The sequence below is a fragment of the Brachyistius frenatus genome, unplaced genomic scaffold, assembly GCF_029030835.1.
Source record: "Brachyistius frenatus isolate BFR_SWC_R1_liver_20210118 unplaced genomic scaffold, ASM2903083v1 Contig_49, whole genome shotgun sequence".
NCBI classification, from domain to species: domain Eukaryota; kingdom Metazoa; phylum Chordata; class Actinopteri; family Embiotocidae; genus Brachyistius; species Brachyistius frenatus.
In genome coordinates, this window is record NW_027210648.1 from 1,664,790 (window position 1) to 1,686,724 (window position 21,935).

General features: G+C 40.2%; 1 protein-coding gene across 2 annotated transcripts in view; it reads left to right on the forward strand.

Moving 5' to 3' along the window:
• The window catches only part of rab6ba (RAB6B, member RAS oncogene family a), a 54,354-nt gene that overhangs the window by 25,312 nt on the left and 7,107 nt on the right, over positions 1-21,935 (forward strand). Inside the window, exons 3-7 of one of the 2 annotated variants that reach the window (XM_069704050.1) lie at positions 8,091-8,144; positions 8,565-8,691; positions 10,884-10,995; positions 15,934-16,027; positions 18,415-18,481. In XM_069704050.1, coding sequence (XP_069560151.1) covers positions 8,091-8,144; positions 8,565-8,691; positions 10,884-10,995; positions 15,934-16,027; positions 18,415-18,481 — 454 coding nt within the window. The remainder of the gene's footprint in view (positions 1-8,090; positions 8,145-8,564; positions 8,692-10,883; positions 10,996-15,933; positions 16,028-18,414; positions 18,482-21,935) is intronic. The other variant, XM_069704051.1, reaches the window with a different exon arrangement.

Genomic DNA, 21,935 nt, shown 5'->3' on the forward strand with positions numbered 1-21,935 from the left:
TAAACCGGCCAGCAGGCCAGCAGAGCTAATAATGTTCTTGCTCCTAAAACTGGAGCCCTGCGGCTTTGATCCCACAAACCCAAATTTGAATCTGAACGTGCCTTTAAAACATCTACAGCAGTCTCTAAAGAAACACCTCAGTTTAAGGTGCGCCTCCTTTTTCCTCACCTCTTCCATCCATTGTGACTCTTTTGTCCTCCGCTGTATTATCACAGAATTTAAACTGGCTATCACCAAGTAGTTTTACTGAAGAGTTTTACATTTGAGGACAAACTGTTCTTGGCTTTGATAGGAACATTCTGATACCACTCTCGTATTTGTCCATTCAGTATAGGGCTAGTGTTGGCAGCAGGTCAGCTTAATGTTGAACAATAAGACTGGAAAGATGGAAACAGTCACCTTGCTCAGACCAAAAGTAACAAAATCCACCAGCTGTAAAGCTCACAGATTAACACATTATATTAATTGTGTGTGTGTGTGTGTGTGTGTGTGTGTGTGTGTGTGTGTGTGTGTGTGTGTGTGTGTGTGTGTGTGTGTGTGTGTGTGTGTGTGTAATCTTTACAAGAACCAAAAATGGAAAAGGTCAATTTTATGTGGGGTTATTATGTGTCAGACTATTATTGGGTTGTGAACAGTACTTTTTCACTTATTTCTAAGAACCAATTTGCCAAATGACCCGCAAAACAGTGTATTTCTGTGTTAAATCAGCATGATTTAACTTGTTAATGGTAGGTACTGTTTATGACAGTACTTTATGCCAGTTTATGGTACCTTTTGACATATCCAGGCTTCCCTTTGTTTCCAGTCTTTGTGCTAAACAAAGCTAACCAGCACTCATGAGTAACACTCATGTCATGCAAAAAACACAAGCATGTTTCCCAAATGTTGAACTTTTGCTATGAGGGGAGTTTTATATTTCGGAGAGCACAATGTCTGCTAAATAGGGTAGAGGTGTTGAACATGGTCATCAATACGGTTTATCTTCTCTTCAGTTGGTTTTAGTTATATTATCAGTGTTGGAACAAAGACATGTTTTCTTCGAGCTCACTGCTTCCTGCTAACTCCCCCCGAAAACGAGAAAAAGACAAGTCTCTATTCTTCAGTGTTCACACAAGCACTGTGCTGTAATGAGATTTAGCTGGCTCATTGAGTGTGGATTAAATTGTCTGTGGTGGCTCCGTGATGCTGCGCTCTCACAGTCGCTTCTCTATCCTCTTATATTTCTACATTCATAAGTCATGAAAGCCTACAGACTTACAGACATTTCACGCTGACTGTTGGGGCTCATGTCTTTTCTGTTGTTAAGCTGCTGAATCTCCACCATGCACAGATGTTTCTTTAAAGTCAATCTCACAAATTGCCGTGGAACAGGCTTATTTTTGGGCAAAGTTTGCTGTGGTCGGAATGACTGGGAAGCAGGCGTATTATGACAGCTATTTACCCAACATCTTACCTTTATCAGGGTCTCTGTAGTGGAAAGGGAAATTCATCCGTGTATTGATTCATGTTAAAGTGGAGAGATTCTGTGGGATGATTTCAGTAGCTGAGAGGCCAAAAATCCTTGAATTTTTCATATACAGTAGATCAATCGTGTCAGTATTTTTGACATAATGATTAGAGTGTCAGGATGGTTTATGGATCTACACGGGGTCGATGGGATATTGAGGTTGATGGGGGACACAGTTGTGTCAATTTTCGTCCAACTCTGAAATCCCTTCCTCTATTTCAATCCAACATTACGCGGTTTGTTCCAGACCAACTAATATCTTCATCAACGAGGCCTGTAATACACAGATAGTAGATGTGACACCATTAATTCCTGCATCGTTTTCAGACAGCGGCACTCTCTTAAGTACCATTACCTGGAGTGAATGTGGGCATCTGTTGTTGCCTGCAGTTGGTCTCGCTCCAAGGCCACTGCTTTAATTCCCAGCCTGCATGCGGCTGGATAAATTACAGCTTTGAAATCTCACAGCCGTCAAAGTCAGCACAAAGTGCAGTCATTCCGATGAGCATCGTGGGAACAGGCTTTTCTAGACAAATGGCCGTCTGCAGCGGACTCATGGTGATGAGACCTGAAGGGACCGAAAGCTCTCCTCCTGTTTTTAGGGTGCCGGCTGCATGTGTGGAGGACAGATGCTGGACAGATAGCATCTGCTTATTTAATAAATGCCCCATATGCTGTTTAATGCCAGTCTGCCCCACACTACTGTAATGGCAGCGAGGAATATAAAGATGAGATGGTTATTTCATTTGTGTGTAAAATAAAGCCATTTGAGTCGACCTCTGAACCCTGATCCAGAAAAAACAGCCTCTTCATTCCCCTCTGACACACTCTTGTTGTACTTTTTTTTCAATCAGGGGAGTGATGATTTTGTTATAGGTGCCATAACCTCTGTTTCGTAGCCAAAGAGCAAAGCCAAAACTCGGTCTCTCCTGAATATGTGTTTTCTCCCGTGTGTGTGTGTGTGTGTGTGTGTGTGTGTGTGTGTGTGTGTGTGTGTGTGTGTGTGTGTGTGTGTGTGTGTGTGTGTGTGTGTGTGTGTGTGTGTGTGTGTCTGCTGCCCCCCCTCTGCCCTCTGCCTTAATGCCACTTCTTCCCCTCCCTGGCTCAGTGACAGGTAGAGCTGTAAAAGATTTTGCAGTCTTTTTTTTGGAGCTCAGCTCCTGAGACCTTTGAGTATTAATTAAAATGCGGCATGCATTTGATCAGTGAGAGTGTTTATGCTGCTGCACAGCAGGGAACCTAGATTTGCCCAGTGAGGGTGTAAAAATGCTCTGAATGCAGCCTGCAGGAGACATCTGTCCTGATGAGAAGATTTCTGAAGTCGTGGTTTCCAGGCTTGGATGCAGTACCGCCACTTGTTTTTGTTTTCATGTACGTGAAGCTTGGAGCTTGGAGCAGATCCAGTTCAATCCTTGAAAAGGAAGAGCAGCAGTATATTTAGAGACCGAGGGCCATCAGGAAGATGAAACCGAGCGTGGCAGTGGCTTTAGTCAGCAGGAGGATGTGAGGGAGGCGAGCCACGTTCGGTGCCTCTGAAGCAGCAGTCTCCCATCAAGCAGCCATCCAGCCGAGAGAGACAGAGGCAGGCGTCCTCACTGCCTGGCAGCACATGCTAAAGGGCTCGGAGGCCTCTGGAGGCAGAACGCTTTTGTCAGCTGTGGTGGAGCTGTCAGTCAGGCCTGGCCACCAGGCTGCGATTCCATCTGTCTGCTCTGCCCAAATATTCTGCTGCTCAGTGTAGCAAGTGCTGAATCTGATTTATTGGACAATTCATAGAAAGTGTCACCGAGGATGAGACGATAAACACGTGAAGTTTTTCAGCATTTCAGCTGAGTTCTTCATTACACTGAAAACATTGTTCAGTTTGGAAAAAAATGTAGTGTATTACCACAACATTAAAGGACCATTGACTAAAATGAATGAATAAAGTCATTTAAAAAAAAAAAAAAAAATTCAGCCAATACTCACGGAAACAAACCCTCCTTGATTGCAGCATCTAAACTGTGATGCTTTGATTCTTTTCTCTGTCTAATGAAACAGTAAATTGAATTTCTTTGGGTTTTAAGCTGTTAGTCATTCAAAACAAGTATTTTGAAGACGTCACTTCAGACTTGAAGAAATTGCAATTGGCATTTTACCCTATTTCTGACACTCTATAAACCAAACAGTTGATCTATTATTGATTGATAGGATGATGAACAGATGAATTCCGGATGAAAAGAATCAGTAAACGCTGTTAAAGATAACGCTTGTTAAATGTCAGAGCTACAGAAGACACATTTATATATTACATCCATTAGTCGATTATACCAACAATCTTTAATGGATTAATTGGCAAAGTATCAAACACGGATACTTAAATTTGCATCCCAGTTTTGTATCACTAAGTTCAAAACAATTTGAAGATGTCAGCCTGGGCGTTCTGTTCACTAAATGATGAATTAAAAAAATAATTGACGATTAATCTTCCGTCTTCTAAATCTCATTAAAACCAACCACTTCTGTTCTCTCTCCTGCTGCAGTAACGTGTCTTATCAGGTGTCACACTGTTTAAATCTTAAATTAATGTAGTAGCCATAATGCTTGGCAACATGAGTAATGAAAGTTAAATGGAACAATTATGAATCTGCGCAGGCTTATTAGTAGTTTAATATTCAGCATGCTGTAATTGTTATGTTCTGTATTTATTCAAAACAATGCCTGCTGTCTGAGGAAGGAGATCTGATCATAGACAGACTGAACGACCCCCCAACCCCACCCCACCCCACTCCATGCTGGCACTAAACTTGAAATTAATCAGATTTTGTGTGTTCAGAAACTGCTGTCAAACACAGCGCTGTGAGTAAATGTCAGTATGCTTACTGTGACTCAAGGTCTGTTGGTTTAACAGCGTCTCTGCCAAATAGAAGACCTTGAGAGTCCTGCTGGGAGCAGCAGTGGTGGAAGGAGTCTTCTGGTTTTCTACTCGCATGAAAGCAGCAATATCTTAAAGGAAGCAATCATCAAAAATATTACAGGGTGAAGTTGTTTATTTATACATTTAAGTTACATGCAGCCAAATGGGGCTCTTCTATCTGGTTGCAAATTCAACCCAATACTTTAGTTTAACAGGATGTTTCATCACCTGCAGGTGAATGCTGACTTCTAGTGAACTGTGAGGCCTCAGTTCATTATGTGATACCCTTGTAGACAGTGCTCACTGTGCTCACTGCTGCTGGAAACAGTTGCACGTACATTTAATAAATTAATGTTGTGGCTTCATCAAGAGTGGGGATTTTTGTCAGCCAAGAAGCGTAACTTGTGCCTCCATTTCTATCTGGTTGAGTAATATTTGTCTGGAAACATCTTCAATTGCTGCACTACTACATCCATCATACACTGAAACATGACTTTAACTGTTGGGATGTCCTGGATGAAGCTTCAGAGCCCAAGGTGATTAAAAAAAACAACTGTCAATGCTCCATGATAAACTTCCTGAAACTTACCTCGGCGATAGGTAGGTGTGTGGCCTTCAGGGTTTTCCCTGGTTTCTGCCGGGCTTAGGTGCTGTGGTAGCGGTGAAGGTGGGCAGTTATTTGACTAAAAATTTTGGACTATTATCATTACAATATTAATTTTAAAATGCACTTCTTTGTGCCATAAAAATAATGATCAACAAACATTGGTAAAACAAAGCTTATGGTGAAACTGTAGTGGCTTAACTGCAGGGGGTTGCACCCGAGTGTTATAATGGCAAGGAAAACAGTGGCCTTGCCTTGTTTAAATGTGTATGAGCCCACATACTATACTGTTTACATCACTGGATCAGGTGGAAGGATTAAACCCTGACCGTTATAGTGGCTTCACTGAGTGGACTAACCCCCATGTTTTTCCACCTGCCTCCCTTCTTATCACTCATGAATACATATATAGTGTTTACAGTGTAGTTACCGACATATCATGTGACTCTTACAGCAAAGTAGGACTTTCACAAACAGGGGTGTCCCAACCACAAATTTGGACGGTACAAATAATCAATGAAATTCTACTATTCTCGTCACCAAAAAATAAATTGAATTGCTTTTCAGCAAGAATTTATATTTAATAGAACTGCTCAAAAATAACTACATGGGGCTGCAACTTACAGTTCTTTTCATGATGGATTTATCTTATTTTGATTGTAAAATGTCAAATAATAGTGAGGGTTGAACATTATAGTTGATATGTGACATTTTTCAACTGTCTTGTTTTCATTTCAGTCACATAAGACAAGCAAACACATCAAATCTAAAACTGCTTCTGAAAATTATCTGAAAATGTAGCTTGAAAATTGACTAAAACAATGAATCAATGATATAAATAGTTTTAGATAATTTTTTTGACAATGGGTTAACTGTTTCAGCCTTTGTCTTAACTTGTATTCTGTCATTCATTGTTTTAAAATGGACATGTTGTTTGTGATAACTGTGGGAAATCCATACATTCACATACAAATATGATTTATTCTATACCATGACAAAGGATCATCTGCAAATCAATTGTTTGCTCGTACTATAGTGTACAGGATTGACTACAAATGTCATCAATGTTGAGATAATCATACTAATGGAAAGACTAATTTTGGTCAGCTTACATTGCTGATTTCATAAGACAATAGTTCATTCATCCTGACTTCGTCATAGAAATGTTGTTTGCAATATTTATTTTCTGTATATTTATCTATCACTGTAAGTGTGGTGTGCACACTTAGCTTTTTATCCTTAGTTACCAGCTGAATGAGCCGGAGAGTCATGGTGTGTCTTCTCACGATGTGTGCTAGTTAAAAATGTAAAAGGGATATTAATAATTTCTCGTGATCTAATCTGTTCATGTATGGTTGTCTGTGTGTGGGATTCTATATTTAAAACTGAGAACAGGATGAATCTACAGCATCTCTGCAATTCCCCAAGAAAAAACATCTTTATGCTTTTAACCTAACTCAAGCTACTATGTCAATAATAATGTAGCATAATATAAGAATTTTCAGATGTTCTTGACTTTAAAAAGGATTTTTAGATTTCTTTGTATCCAGCAACAGCTTGAAGTTGTGAAATATTTTTAAAGCATATTCTGCCAGATAGATATGGGATTTCTTTTTGAGTTTTGTGTAACCTGCTTGTCTGTTTGGGGCTGATACATCCAAAAAAAAAAAAAAATGTATTTCACTTCCTGTCATTTTGTATCAAGTACTTCATATTTTGTACTGCTTGAGGCTGTTTAGTTTCATCCTAGCAGTGCTTGATCTGACTGAGTCTAAAGAAGGGTATAAATGACGTCCTGTCTTCATGCCAGACTCTCTGAGTTAGTCCACTGTGGTAGTTGGCATCGCCAAGGAAACGAGTGCGTGATCAAGCTGCTGATGCCCAGTCCTGTCAAAGTGGGCAGTAGGCACCCTGTTGGCCCGCCTCACACAGACAACCACAACATATACATCCACCAGCTTCATCAGATACTTACAAATGTATCTTAGGACAAACGCCACCCTGAGAGTGGATGAGTGGAAGGAAGCTGCATCCTCTATCGATCGTTCCCTGGAGCACTGTGTCTGACAGACCTGCCACCTATCTACGGCCGTGGCTCCAGCTGGCCAGTGCTGCAGGTTGCAGGCTGGGGTCACGCAGGCTTTAGACATGCAGCTGGGGACTGCTGCAATTTTTGGAATCGGTCCTACACCAGCTACCTCTGAGCCCTTTACTCACATGCGCACTGAGACACTAAGCATCTGGATGTGCTACTTGACAGGAGCTCGTAGCACATCTGTCTAAACCAGCTGTCATTGTTCCCACAAAATTCACACATAATTTGTCCTAAAAAATATTTATATAATGTCAGAATGATTCCCAACAGTTGGCCCGTGACTGTAAAATGATGGCATATGTGTTTTTCCATTTTAAAAAGAAGCGATATTTGAGATGTTAAATTTTATATTCCCACTTTTAAAACTTCTGGCATCCAAAATCCAGTAAAAGAGAGAAACACAGATCTGCCGTTGAACATCGATTTGTTGGTTTTGGTTTGGCTGAGTCGCCGCTCCTGATGATATCATGGCAGGCAGCAAAGCAGAAAGCCGTGGGCTTGGCTGTGGAAAGTAAACATCCCTCGAAGAGATAACACAGTGCCATCTGCCTCGTGACACAATAAGGGAATGATTAGATTGCTACTGCTCTAAAAGTGGATAATGTGGATGATATGAGGCGTGATTAGAAGCAGCCATACAAAATCCAAAAGCTACATATTGAAATAATACAGGCTCTCTGATTATTTAAGTGGTATATTTGCACAACAATACAGACATACTGTGACCTGTTTTTAATTATCAATGAATAGACATTAGGAACACAAAAATAATCAAAGTTGAATCAACAGACTGCTAAAGTTGAACATTATAGGCTTTATAAAGGGTTTATATTGTATATTGTATTGTGTGGATATTGATTATCTGCACACATAAGGGTGATATGATGCAATGTGTGAACAATCTGTGCATTACCCAGCTCCTCTGTGTTTGCTTCTCGTGGTATTTAGAGTGATTTTGATTCCTGGATGTCTTCTTTTCTTAAACCAGGCCACAATTGGAATTGACTTCCTGTCGAAAACCATGTACTTAGAAGATCGAACGGTAAGGACCCAAGTTACAGTGTATGATGTCATGACAGAAATGTTAAATGCTTACGTGTCAGCAGACTAAAATAATGTGTGGTATGCATTCAGACTTCAAACTATTCAGCACCTTTCTAGCTTGTGAGGAGTCTAGATGAATACAATCGAATCTGTCTGCTGTTTATCTGTCTTTCTTAGAGAATCTATCATACAGCAGTACGACCTTGGAAATGAAGGCTCCGCTTGTATAAATAATGTCTCTTTGTGTGTGTGTGTGTGTGTGTGTGTGTGTGTGTGTGTGTGTGTGTGTGTGTGTGTGTGTGTGTGTGTGTGTGTGTGTGTGTGTGTGTGTGTGCGTGTGTGTGCGTGTGCGTGTGCGCGGGGGAGTGTGGAGGGAGCCGACAGTTTCCGGGCTCTCTGACTATCGGAATAATCTCAGCTTGCTCTCTCTGAACCCCAGGTGAGGTTGCAGCTCTGGGACACAGCGGGACAGGAGCGCTTCAGGAGCCTCATCCCCAGTTATATACGGGACTCCACTGTGGCCGTGGTGGTCTACGACATTACAAGTTAGTGCCCTTAATCACATGGTTGTGTTTCATACCAGCAAATATTCATCTCACTCTTAAATGTCACTCTTGGAAAACTGTGTGACAGATGGATTTCTCACAGCAGAGAGATCCAAAAGGAGATTCTATAAATAAAATAATCTTGATATTTCAAATTAACATATTGGATACACTCCACAGTGAGATAAGACTCATGACATTAACCTCCCACTTTCTCAAGTTCTCTTAAAGTCCTTCGCCTGGCTTTCATTAAACTCCTCAAAATTAATCTCTGTTCATCAAAATTACATATTTAGACGTGTTTTTTTTTTCCAAAAATTAAATCCTCGTAATGCCTTGAAGTGGCTTAGCTGTAACTCTAAACCTTTGCTTTCATTCAGTACGTGCATAGCGATGAATATGCAAATAGTCCCTGCCCCTGTCTCCCCCCGCAGGTTCACAGGTTGCCTCCATCGTTTTTTGATGTATGAACCTCTGTTTTTGACTGTCAGACTCTCACTGCAGTACCAAAGTGTAAATGCTCAGCCATGGTGTCGCCTGCCTATTTCACATATGATCTGTCTTTTAACATGTAAAAAACACCACATGGGCATATTAACAAGGTTCAAGAGCCAGCATCCATGACTGAAACAAATATAGATCTTTAAATTTGATTTCTTCAGCCAGTCTCCCGTCTCTGTTTCCACCATTGACAAGACCCATTCTCCTAAAAGGGTCCATTGGGGGATCTTTGTTCTGTTCCACACGGTCCTCATTTTATCTCCTTTTGGTTTAGTTTGCTTGTGGTGAAGAATGTCTTGTATTTCTGTTGCACTTTCAGTTTTTTTCTGCTTCTGCTGAATATCCCTCTGTCTCCCAGTGAGTGAGTGTATGTAAGGGATAATGGAGATTATCGTCCCACTCATAGCAGCGCCACTTTCCAACAAAATGGTAAATGCAATCAAACTGAAAATAATGGTGGTTAATTTACATTAACACATTTTACATTTTTGATTGTTTAACTAACTTGCTTTGCTATTTTAAACATTATAAAATATAATTCCTGAACTTCAAAAATTGCTTGCGTTGCTAGGCAACATGTAGCTAAACGAATTTTTCATTTTTTTTCATTTGTCACTATTAATCACAAAAATAGGTAATTACAATGCATTTTGCTACATGATTATAAAAACTCTCCAGTGGAAATAACATGATTATGCGTTTTCTCTCACACACACTGGCTGCCTCTCTCTCCCACGGCCGTCACACACTCATTGTCTCTTTCACCCTGACCTGAGAGTGAAACATGATTTAGTTCGCCTTCCTACTCTTAGTTGGACTTGGATGTGCGCAAATACGAGACGCATTTAAAACGACTCGTGTGTGGTTCTTTCTTAGGGGCAATTTATCCATCTTTTATTTATTTAAAATGGCACCAACATCACAGGCGTCCAGTTAGACTGTTTCTACTGTGAATGCTGGTCCACACCTTCCAGCCAATCAGAATCCAGACTATTCGGGGATCATGGTATAATTTGCTTCATTTCACAGGACAGTGAAACAGTAAAATGGCCATCACAAAACTCAAAACCTGAAAAATGATGTAAATGTTCCCCAAGTGGTTCTGGGATAGATAGCGATATTACCTTCTCTCAAATCTGCCAGCACCTTTCATTTAACAGTTTCAAAGAGAAAAGACCAAGATACTGAACACGACTTGCCCTGAGGACTGAATTTTATTCCTAACTTTATGTAAACACACAGGTTACCCTCCCAACCCCCCCAAACCATGTTCTCTTTTCACCTTGAAAAAGAGTCTTGTCTCGTCAAATTCCCAGTCCAAGAATGCCATACAACCCTTCGTCTGCTTGCAGCAAGCCTGCATACTCAATGAACGTGGCAAGGTCAAAGGCATTTATTAAGACCTTTAACATGCTCCCGAGCTGTGAATGTGAATGTGAATGTAATTCCAGTACCGTGTGCATCATGTTTTAATCTTGGTTATTAATACAATAGTATGAGATGATTCATATCATATACTTCAAAGTGTGTAAATCATTTTATACAAACAGATACCAAGTATGTCAGTATTTAAAAAAATCCAGACTGATTGTTAATAATAGTTTCTAACAGTAACAGCAGGACAGGTGTTAGTGTATTGTGTACAAACAGTGTCATTATTTCACTCTACTTTGGTTCCTCTCTCTCAACAGATGTCAATTCATTCCAGCAGACGTCAAAGTGGATCGATGACGTGAGAACAGAGAGAGGAAGTGATGTCATCATCATGCTCGTCGGCAACAAGACAGACTTGGCAGACAAAAGGTATGTCGTCACTACAGAACCTGCCTCCAAACTTGTGTCACATTTATGTCTTCTCGTCGGCGTCTCTTCTTATGTCCTGAAACCATGGCAACCATCAGTTTGTCAATAGCTGAGGAACAGCAGGCTGGCTCCACAGGCTTTCCCTGCAGAGCAGATGATTTGATCAGTGGGAGCGTCTTTCTGAATAAATCTGTATATTAATGAGATGGAGCTGATTATCTCGATACGACTATAACTTCTTAATAATTTAATGTTCATGCCACTTCCCTGCTAAAGGAAGACAGGTAGGAGAAATTAAAGTTTGTTACATCATATATAAAATATTCTAATGAATATACTCATTAGCATAACTGGTTATTTTCAGTGTTATTATAGTGATTATGTCAGGATATTAGGCAACTCAGCTGCCTCTTATCGGAGCACTTGCTGTCAGACCACTTGCTTTGAAATGAGAAAATGATTGCTTGCTTGAGGAAATTATTCAGTGATTTAGTCTCTGGTGACACTTGAGCATCATGTGCTGTGTGCACAGGGGATTTCTTTTCTATGCATACACACTGTATGTGCAGGTACATTAACTGTATAGTGAAAAGAAGGTGATAAAATGCTGATGAGGCGGGATGTTTAATAAGCTGAGGTGGAAAAAGAAATTGATATGAATGCTTAGAGAAGCAGCGTGAAAAATGACATGCAGCAGAAATATACAGTAGTGGAAGAACTGGAGAAAATAACAGGAGAACTGAAGCATTAAATTACTTTTTTCCTGTTGATATAATGTGTTAATGGTGCATGTGTACAAAATACATTCAAGAGATAAATTTCAGATGTAAAGTAATCATTAGAAAGTGAAAACTGAATGAAAATGACCCTCCAACATACTATTCTTTTCTAAAGTTGCTTCCTTTTTAGTGTAAACATCATTTTCCTGAAATCCTTTGGAAACTCAGAAAATGAAGATAATCCACAGTGTTTGTTTTTTCACATCATATTCAGATGTGCAGTATTTTCAGTCGTGTTTTATGAGAGTGCATGTAACCTTTGTTGGTTGAAAAAGTCTCTTGAGATACATAGGCAGACCTGGACAAAACTAGGAGGACTTCTATAGTTAACATGCAGTCTGCTCTCATAGAACTACATAAAAACAATTTACATATAAAATTAGCAAAAATCACGTGAATGAATGGGTTAATGTGTAGTGTTGCTAAATCATTGTACCAAACCTTTTTCCGACCTTAATTACTTATTTTCTTTCTTGCACAACACACATTAATGTCTCTTTTGTCTCTGTTTCTTAAAATAAACTATATTTTATATCACTATATTTCTGAGTTAGGAGGCTGAAAAACAGCTCCATTAAAACATATTTCTGCTCTATTATTGCTTGTCTGCTGTCTAAAGTAATGACAGTCATCTGGGACATCCTTGATTTTAGTTTGAACAGAAGCTGTTTGAAGCTGGAGACATTCTCAAGGCAGAATGGTTTTTTTTAAGCAAATGAGCATCAACTTCTGCATAGTTGTCTGATCTCAGCTTGATTTTTACACAATACGACTTCCAGGTATCTTCCTTCCCTGCAGCCATACCGAATGTCAGGTTTGATACAAATGCAATATCTTCATGTTGTGAGTAATTTAATTGTTACGGTCAGCATTATTTTCCCACGTGGTAACAATAACTTGTACAGCTGCAGAGAAAAATTCCCATTTGCCATCTTTGTTTCTGACTTCGCAGCATGTCAGTAACTGAAGGGGAAGCAGGAAAACTGCTGGTGATGGCAGTTTCCAGGATGTATATCACCAGATCTGTCAATGGAGGTTTCATGACTAGCATACCATCCATCCATCCATCCATTATTTATACCCACCTCATCCTGAACGGGGTTCAGAGGGAGCTGGGGGTCTATCCCAGCTGATTTTGGGTGAAGGTGGTATTCACCCTGGGTAGCTCACAGTCCATAACAGACAGACAGACAGACATTCACACTCATATTCTCACCTATAGCCAATGGCAGAATATGCAAACTCCACACAGAAAAGTCACAGCCGACGTTCGAACCTTCTTCCCGTGTTGCCGCCCACCATCCATACCATTTACTATTCAAAACTAAACACTGTAACTGCACTATTAGCTCCCTTAATTTTGGGTTTTGGCTGAAAGTATCTCACTGATTGAGATGTCGTATTAAACTACAGAATAAGGGGCCACTGAAATAATTTTGAAAATGGCCGCCTCCAGCAAGGAGAAAGTAATTTCTGGGTAATTTCGCTGCACTGCAATTTAGTCGGCTCTTAATAGTGGTCCGGAAGTTAAAGCCTCAGTAAATGTTCCGTGGCAAAGAAGTGGAGGCTGTTTACTCCATTAACGTCACCTCAGAGTCCTCAACTAATTTACTTCTTTCTAAAGGTAAATCAGTCTTATTAAGCTTTGTAGGTTTTTATCTAAAACAATAAAAGAACAATAAAAATGGCATCTAACCATGCAGATGTTCAATGCAATCATGGTGAACCTGAATTCAGGTTGATTATAGTGACATTCCTCATGTCTGCATGGTTGAACATGCCAGTGAATATCTCACATACAAGACATGATAAATATTACGCTCACTATTGGTATTGTTCTGTGTGTTCAGTGGCTCCTGCGACATGAGATGAGGTTTCAGTAGCAGCTCCACTGGTACGGATGGTTGTAAATTGGATTCTCCTCATGATCATGTAAAAATGTACATTAAATGGTAAAGAAAACATGGTACATGTGCATCGTATGTGAGTGTGTGTTGAAATGGTCTGACATGCGGCACATGGCATCACTGTAAATAATGTATCTGACACTGAGATATAAGTTGAAAGAAATCTGAATATGATTAAGTGGAGTTTCTATATTTAGAGGTAGAAATCTGGTAGGGTTGTTTCTCTCTGTGGTATGTTAAATCTGGTTATAGATATCGTTGTGTTTTTTCCAAACATACACATATAAATCATATCCACTTAAGTCAACGACAAATGTTTGACATGAGCTGAGAAGAAGCAGAGATTTCTGTGTATTTCACTACTGTGGTAAAATGGAATTTGGAGGAGCGCCTCTATGAGCCGAGCCTTCTCCGTGTTTGTTGGTATTGTGCATTCGTGTGTGGTGGAGCTTTTAACAATGCTCGGTGCTTTGGGGAGTTAAAGTATGTACAGTTTAGGTGCTGCACAGTCCCTGGAGTTCTGCTCGAGGGAAATCCAGTGTGCATCACACAGCAGGCAGCATCAGCCAAGCAGAGCCTGGAGTGTCGTACACTGACAGGAAGTAGCTCAGGGATTATTTTTTTAGACTACTGAACAATGCTTAATGCAGTTTATTCTTCTCTTCCCTTCTTTTCTTTTATGTTGCTACTATAATAGTTTGGGGTTTGGTTTTTCAGGTTCCACTTAATAAATGTCTTTAATACAAGGAAAATGATTTTTAGAATGCACAGATTTATTCTCATGCTTTTCATACATAAAGTAGACACAAATACTACGATATAATGTAATAAATGCTACTCTGTTGAGGCCATTTTAAACCTGTGTACATTGATTTTTTTTTTTTGGCCACTTGGTGGCAGCGAAACGGGCTCTAAATACAACATTGACATAATATTACCCACATTGTGCTACTTAGCATTGTTAGCATTCATTTGGAGTTGTATTTCTGGACACCTGATGAATGTCATTCCAGTATTTACGCTCCTTGAAGCTCTGTTTTGGTCTTCACCAGCTCCTGAGTGTTTGGCTGCTAAAGGATGAAAATCACTGGGTCCACTCAAGTGGATTTTTAACGGTATCACGTCAAATACGTTAAATAAATAGGTAAACAAAAGGAAGGAAAGGTTCAAATCAATATTTTTGGTGAATGTTGTAACTGAATTCATGATGTATAATACATCTCTTTTATACTGTTGAGCAGATGTGGCCATCAGTTGCACAAGTGGAAGCTCATGTCACATATTTGTTATAATGCTACTACTTTCCTAGCATGCTTAAATGTTGCTAGGATACCACATATTGCACATCCATTTTGTAATTTTCCTGCCAATTGTCTGCCTGAGGATGAATCGGGCTGCGTGTTTAAGTTGTAACTCAGACGCATGCATCCAGAAATAGTCACAAAGGCACTGGTGCAAATCTGTCAGGTGGTGTTATTACGTAAATGCATCTCCAGCGTGGTGTTTTCTGTTCTCGCCGTGGAAACTTCTCCTCCCATCTCACACAGGCTCGAGCTCTCTTTCTTCTGTGCTGTAAAGCAAAAGAGGCGTTACTGAAGGAGATGAATCCGTTAAATGTAACGTTGCTCAGTTAGGAGCCTGAAAGTAACTGGGAATGTGTGTTTAGTCAGATTTAACAACCAGACTAAACACACTAAACTGGAAATAAAGAAGTGTTAGTTTTGAGCGAGGAAACACTTAAGACGCTTTCTGTGTGAAGAAGACTGAAGAGCACCGACCGGTTACGTCATGCGTTTCCCAACAGATCAGTGGCAGGTTGCTTTTAGCCGGTCGTCTCAATGAACCTGCCGGCTGTGCGGCTGTGGAGTCAGCAGGACTGCTCTCTTCTCTCTGTTTGTGTTAATGGACACCTGTCAAGGTCTCCGTTTCACAGCGAGAGCCAGAGAGGCACTCCCAGATTCATTCAAATGTAATGCAAATTAGCCGTTAATACTTTCGCACAGGACAATGTAATTTAATTATTCTCAGCCAATTACGCAATTAGGTCTGGTGTATCCTTGCTAGCCTAAAATAACAAGAGCGTCAGCTGCAAATCGTCCACTACAGTGTCTTTGTGTTGCATCTATTTGTCTTTTATGAACGTTAATATGGGACAATTAGCCGTTGTTTTGTGTTCAGAGTCTGTAAACGCTACATTATTGTCTGCAATCCATTGATCTAGTGTTTCAACGTAAATTAACCTCTACTTACAGGCAAATCACGATCGAGGAAGGCGAGCAGAGGGCTAAAGAACTGAGCGTCATGTTCATAGAGACCAGCGCCAAGACGGGTTACAACGTCAAACAGGTGAGTGACTTTAGAGAAAGTTTGGTGGCCTGGCTCCACCAAATTACTGCTCAAATCTTGCTTTCTTTCCTGTTATTATAGTCTGGAAACCCTGTTGGCATTAACGTTTGCTTACTGACCAGTGTCGGTGGTTCAATGCAATGAAGTCAAGTGTTTTTTACTAAATCTAGTTGCAGCGGTGGCAGAGTTTCGGCGGATATGGTGGTCAACACTGATTGGTTAAAGCTGCTCCAATAGTTTCAAAATGATCCTGAGGTCTACGCCCAGCAGGATGCAAAGATTCCCTGTGGAGTGTACTTAGATGCTTTATTTATTGATGCAATCTGGGCACGCCAGGCTAGAAGTTTGGTGCTTAGATGTGATACCTTTCATCGGCCTTACTTTGTATGAGTAACAAATTATGTGCAACTTGCACGGAAGTTAGTTCAGATAACGTACATCGACGTATGAATTCGATCAACTATGTACCTCTTTGGTCTAACTGGTAATGATCATGGCATCATGATTATGAAGGCAGTTGATTGAGGCAGTTTAAAGGTACCCTGTGGAGGGCTTTGTTTTCATTCACTGCTCTCATCAAAAGGCAATGTGTGGCAAAAAGAATTTCTTCAAAAAACATTTCTTTTTCTAACCAGCAGGATTTAGATTCATGTCTGTTAGCTGTCAGTCTTCAGGTGTCAGCATGCTTGTTGAATAGCGTCTGAAACCACGTTCCTCAGAACCCGTCTGATCTTGTGACTGGTTCTGGGCTCCTGTAACTGTCTGAAACCCAACAATCTGTCATGTACATCCATTTTCACACCGCTGTTGGTGGTTGGACAGCACGTCCTGCATGTGTCTGCCCTTCTTCTTCTTCACTGCCTTTCCTGGTGAAATGCCGCGTTTTTGGTGCCACCAACTGTGGATTAGCGGTATAGCATGAAGCAGACGGCAGTAATATGTGAACGTGTAAGTGCCTGTGCATTCTTGTGTGTGTGTTTATGAGATACAAACAAAACAAAGAACTGTTTATCAAATCATTTCTTTTCACTTCATCCCTACCAGTGGTCAATACTACCTTTGTTTACAAAAACTGAAATTTAAATATCTGCCCAGAAGCGCTAACATGTATGACCTTTAAAGGTTTATCATCCCAACACTGCACACAGAAGACGTCCACGCGGCTTCTACCAGGATCAAGGCTGAACTCTACATGTATTCGTTCCTTAAATGACATTTACTTAGTAACTCTAATGTTTAGTAAGATTTGGGGGTTGCAGACACAAAGAGAAGCACAGCCGGGTTCAACAAAGGTGCTCTGTCTCCAAACAGATGTTTGTTGTTCAAAACAACGACTGTCTGTGAAGTTAATAAGTGGTGAGATGAAGGCGAGCTGCATTGTGTCTACCAGTGAATGGTGTTGCCAGCGGCCGCATCTCTCACGCCATAGCAACACAGACAGAGGAGGCTATTCTTCACCTTACTTCAGGACTGTGGACACCAACAGCAAAATACCAGAGCTGAACATTGTGCTGTGAAACCTGCAAAACAAAGGTCACGTTCCTTCCTGTTCAGACTGCTGTGTCATCCTCACCCTCTGAAACACGGTGACAGCCAAGTCAAGATTTTAGGCTTTCAGTTTAACTAAATATAATAATAATAATGAATAATACTATCTTTGTTTACAAAAACTGAAATTTAAATATCTGCCCAGAAGCGCTAACATGTCGGCTTTAGGCAGTGTGTTTTAAAATGTGCATGTCCAAGTGAGATATGTCAATCCTCAAAACATCCTGTCGTTACAAATGACAAATGTATTATTATGGAACAGAGAGGGGACATAATCTGAACTTTCTGGTTCTGTCCTTTGAGAGTTTCGTCATTTTTATATTGACCAACTTATAGATAATAACTAAAAAAAAAAGCACATGAACAAAAATATTGTTATTAACAGGTTTGCAAAAGGTTTTGTTCATTTCCATATCGTATCATCAGAGACTTGGGGCAAGTCAAGTTAGCCGTTACAGTGATGGTGATATTATTTTCCTTTTTGTTAAAATGTGGTGACAGCTGCATTACCACATAATAATGATTATAATAATAATCATTTAATTTTGACACAACATTTTGTGGCTTTTCCAGTGTGTGATTTCATGTCATTTAATAGCCACACAAAATAAATAGTAAGAAATGATTCGATAGTATACTTTGACAGGTTGTTTATAGAAGTATGAAATAGACATTTTGGAGTAACTGTGCAGAAACATTCATTTGGTCTGGATATGAAATGGATTGTGTTTTCGCCTTAACTGAACTCAGCAACATTATATCAAGAAACTATTAGACGGATTCGATATAATAGTGTTCATGTTGTGTATCCTGGATTTCACTCTGTTTGTTTTTTCCAGCTGTTTCGGCGTGTGGCAGCTGCTCTTCCGGGGATGGAAAGTATGCAAGAAACAAGCAAAGAGGGGAGTATCCTTTTACCACATTATAATAGCATGAAAATGATTCTATTATGAAATGCATATTTCAATAAGAAGAGATTGAATGCATGGGCGAACATTTTAATCCTGATGTGATAGCATCACTCACTTTTTAAATGAAAGGAGTTCATGGACTGAGCTCTGTGTTCTGGCATCTATTTAAATAGGTGTCAGCTACCTGTCTAATTAAATGTGTTTTCAGCATGACATTCTTGCTCGCTGTGTTTCAGCTGTGGTGGCTGAGAGGCGTGTGTGAGGGGGTTGGTGGGGTCGGTCAGACAGTCTGCAGGTTTGTCTACAGTGGGGGGGGCCGATCGGCCCATTTAAACCAGTGACAGGAGCCTCAGCCACCAGCCATCAGTCAGACTGTGCTGCTGCTGTACACGACTCTCCTCACTGGCTCCTCATATCTCATATCATATCGTACAGACAGTCTCACCTGAGGAACAATTTGTCAGCAAAACAACTCTACCACCATATTCTATTTCTTTTTTCAGGTAATAGCATTAATGCTGCTAAACAACCCAACAATCACAGTTATTAAAAGCATCACAGGCGGTTTTCCTCTCTTATGAAATATGAACTGACAACAGTGTATTATTTATTAGTTTTGATTACATTTAACAAGTGAATTTCCACAATGTGCTTTCAATGGAATAATTCACTTTGCAGAAACGTATGTGTTTTTATCTGAAGTTAAAGGAGATAAATACAGCAGCTGAGACAGATTTGTCTGTAATTTTCATCAATAACTAGAGAGCCCTCCGGCCGTCTGAGCTGCTCTCTCGCTCCTACACTGATTTCTACATCTGCCAGTATATCCAGTGGGTATCAGTGATGTGGACTTTTTCACACATTTAGATTTCGACTTTAGATTTTTCTCTTCAAGTAAAACCAATACAATGAAACCAAAAGCACAACCATGGCAGGATCACTGAATAAATGCAGTATTCAGACTCTTTCCCTTTTGCACATTTATTGTTTTTATTTTGATCTAATTTTAAATGGATGGAATATATAACCTTGTTAACCAATCTACATCCAATAAGCCATAATTGTAACGTGAAAATATTTGGAAATTTTTTGCAAATTTTTTAGAAATTTGTGACACTTCAAACTGTGTTCAGGTGCATTCTCTTTGCTTTAATAATCACTGAAATGCATCTTGAACTTGTTTGAAGTCCATCTGTTACAAACTGTGCCTTTCTAGACTCCAGTCACCTCACACTGCATGTCTGGACAAACACCAAGCCATGAAGTCCAAGAAACTCTCCGTAAACCCTCATGATAAAACTGTGGCGAAGCATAGGTCAGACCAAGGATAGTAAAAAAGTTTTTTTAGGAGCACAATGGGCCAAATAATTGTGAGATGGAAAAAGTTTGAAACCACCAGGACTCAAGAAGGACCTTGGTCAGGAAAGTGACCAAGAACCCAGAGATGGGAGAACTCTCCAGAAGGATGATCATCTCAGCAGCACTTAGTCAGGGCTTTACGTTCGAGCAGGTAGATGGTAGTAGCTGCTTAAGAAAAAGGAACATGACAGCCCAAACTGCATTTAAAGCATGAGGAAAACTCATTTCCGGTCTATTGTGAACTTCAGGTATGTTTGTTGAGAACCAGCCACAGTTCATCATCTGCCTAATGCCATCCCTACAGTGAAGCATGGTGGTGGTCGCATCATGCTGTGGAGGGGCTTGTTGTAGGCAGCAGAGAGAGGGAGACTGGTCCGTGAAATACAGAGAGGTCCTTTCAGGACCTTTCAACGTGACAGGTAACCTAAGTGTAAAACAAAGACATTGCTGAAGGAGCTTCAGGACAAGTCTCTGACTATCCTTGAGTGGCCCAACTGAAGCCCAGGCTGAAACAAAAAACATCTGTGGAGAGAGCTGAAGAAAGAAGTTTACTGACACTTCCTGTCCGATCTGACAGAGCTTGAAAGGATTGACCAGGAAGAGTCGGATACATCCTGCTGTGCAAAGCCTGTAAAGACTCAAGACCCAAGAAGAACAAAGCTATTTGCTGCCACAGGGGTTTCTACCTAGTACTGAATTAAGGGTCGGAATATTTTTGTAAATGAGAGATTTCAGTTTTTGATTATTAATACATTTGCAAGAAATTCTAAACATTAGTTTTTACTTTGTCATTTTGGGTTATTTAGTTTATATTGATTGACAGGAATGTCAATTCCAATTTTATCCACTTATCATTTAGTCTACAATACAGAGTGCAACAACTGAAGGGTTGTTAATACTTTCCACAGTATATAGGCCGGCACATACAAAAGAATAGATATGTGGATCTATACAGGGAGAAAAGTAATCAATGAGGCAAAATAAATGATTAGCATAACCCAACAATAAACTGTGTGGCTTATTCAGCTGAAATTAGACAGCTGACACCAAGTAGTACAATACTGGCACGCTGTCTGCACAGAAATGGGTTTAGCCTCTCTTTAATACTTCCTCCACGTCTTATTGGCCATTAAAAGAGTACTTGGCCTTAGACTCCGATAACACCGTTGGACTGATGGACTGATGTAGAGATATCTCTTTATTTCAATAAGTTCTTCTTGCTCGTTTACTCCTGGTGCTCACATTGTCCTCAGGGCTGCTGGTCCACTAACAGTCGTGTCAGAGATTCAGGTGTGTTGTGCGAGTAGCGGCTAACGTAGCCGAGATGAGCAGCAGGCTGCAGAGGGTCTGGTGAGGAATGGATCAGGAGGAATGATGGAACCTGTTTCAGGGTATATACGGCAGACAGATGTTTGTTTAAGACGAGCTCGAAAATGAGTGAACCATGTAACCCGTTCTGTACACTCACATTAAGATGGAATTAATGATACAGCAGCTGAATTAACGATAAGAGAGAAATCATAGGTAAACAAGACCTGTCACCTAACAGACAGAGTAAAGAATGTGGTCTTTTAATCGTGCCATCCCCCCTGAGCTGTATCCACAGTTTTTGCTATTGTCAAATATTGATATTATTCTCCTGGTAATGTTAACAATCCTTGGATTGTGTGTGTGTGTGAATCAACATAATTTCATTTTGTCACTGTTTGTCCCCTGACAGCACCAGTCCTTCTTCTTTTCAACACACAAAGCGCTGTGCCATCTCTATGGTAACTGTGGATGAATTATAAAATCGCTTTTGGTTTTACCATGTGCACAGAGCATTGCCGTCATTCCTCCTTCACATTGTGCTCTGAGTAACGCTGCAGCGTTTATCTACTGTAACTTAAACTGAAGTCAAATGATGGCTTTACTGGAGTGAATGAATTCCTGCATTTGGTAATCTCTGATTGAAGCCCACTCGTCACTCACAGGAAGTGATTCAGCCGTTGCAAACTGCATGGCCTCAATAATAAACTCGGTAACCCAGCTGCACTCTCAGCTGTCAAGATCAGCCTTTAGTTTCTTTCATCGCAGTCGGTCATATTTCC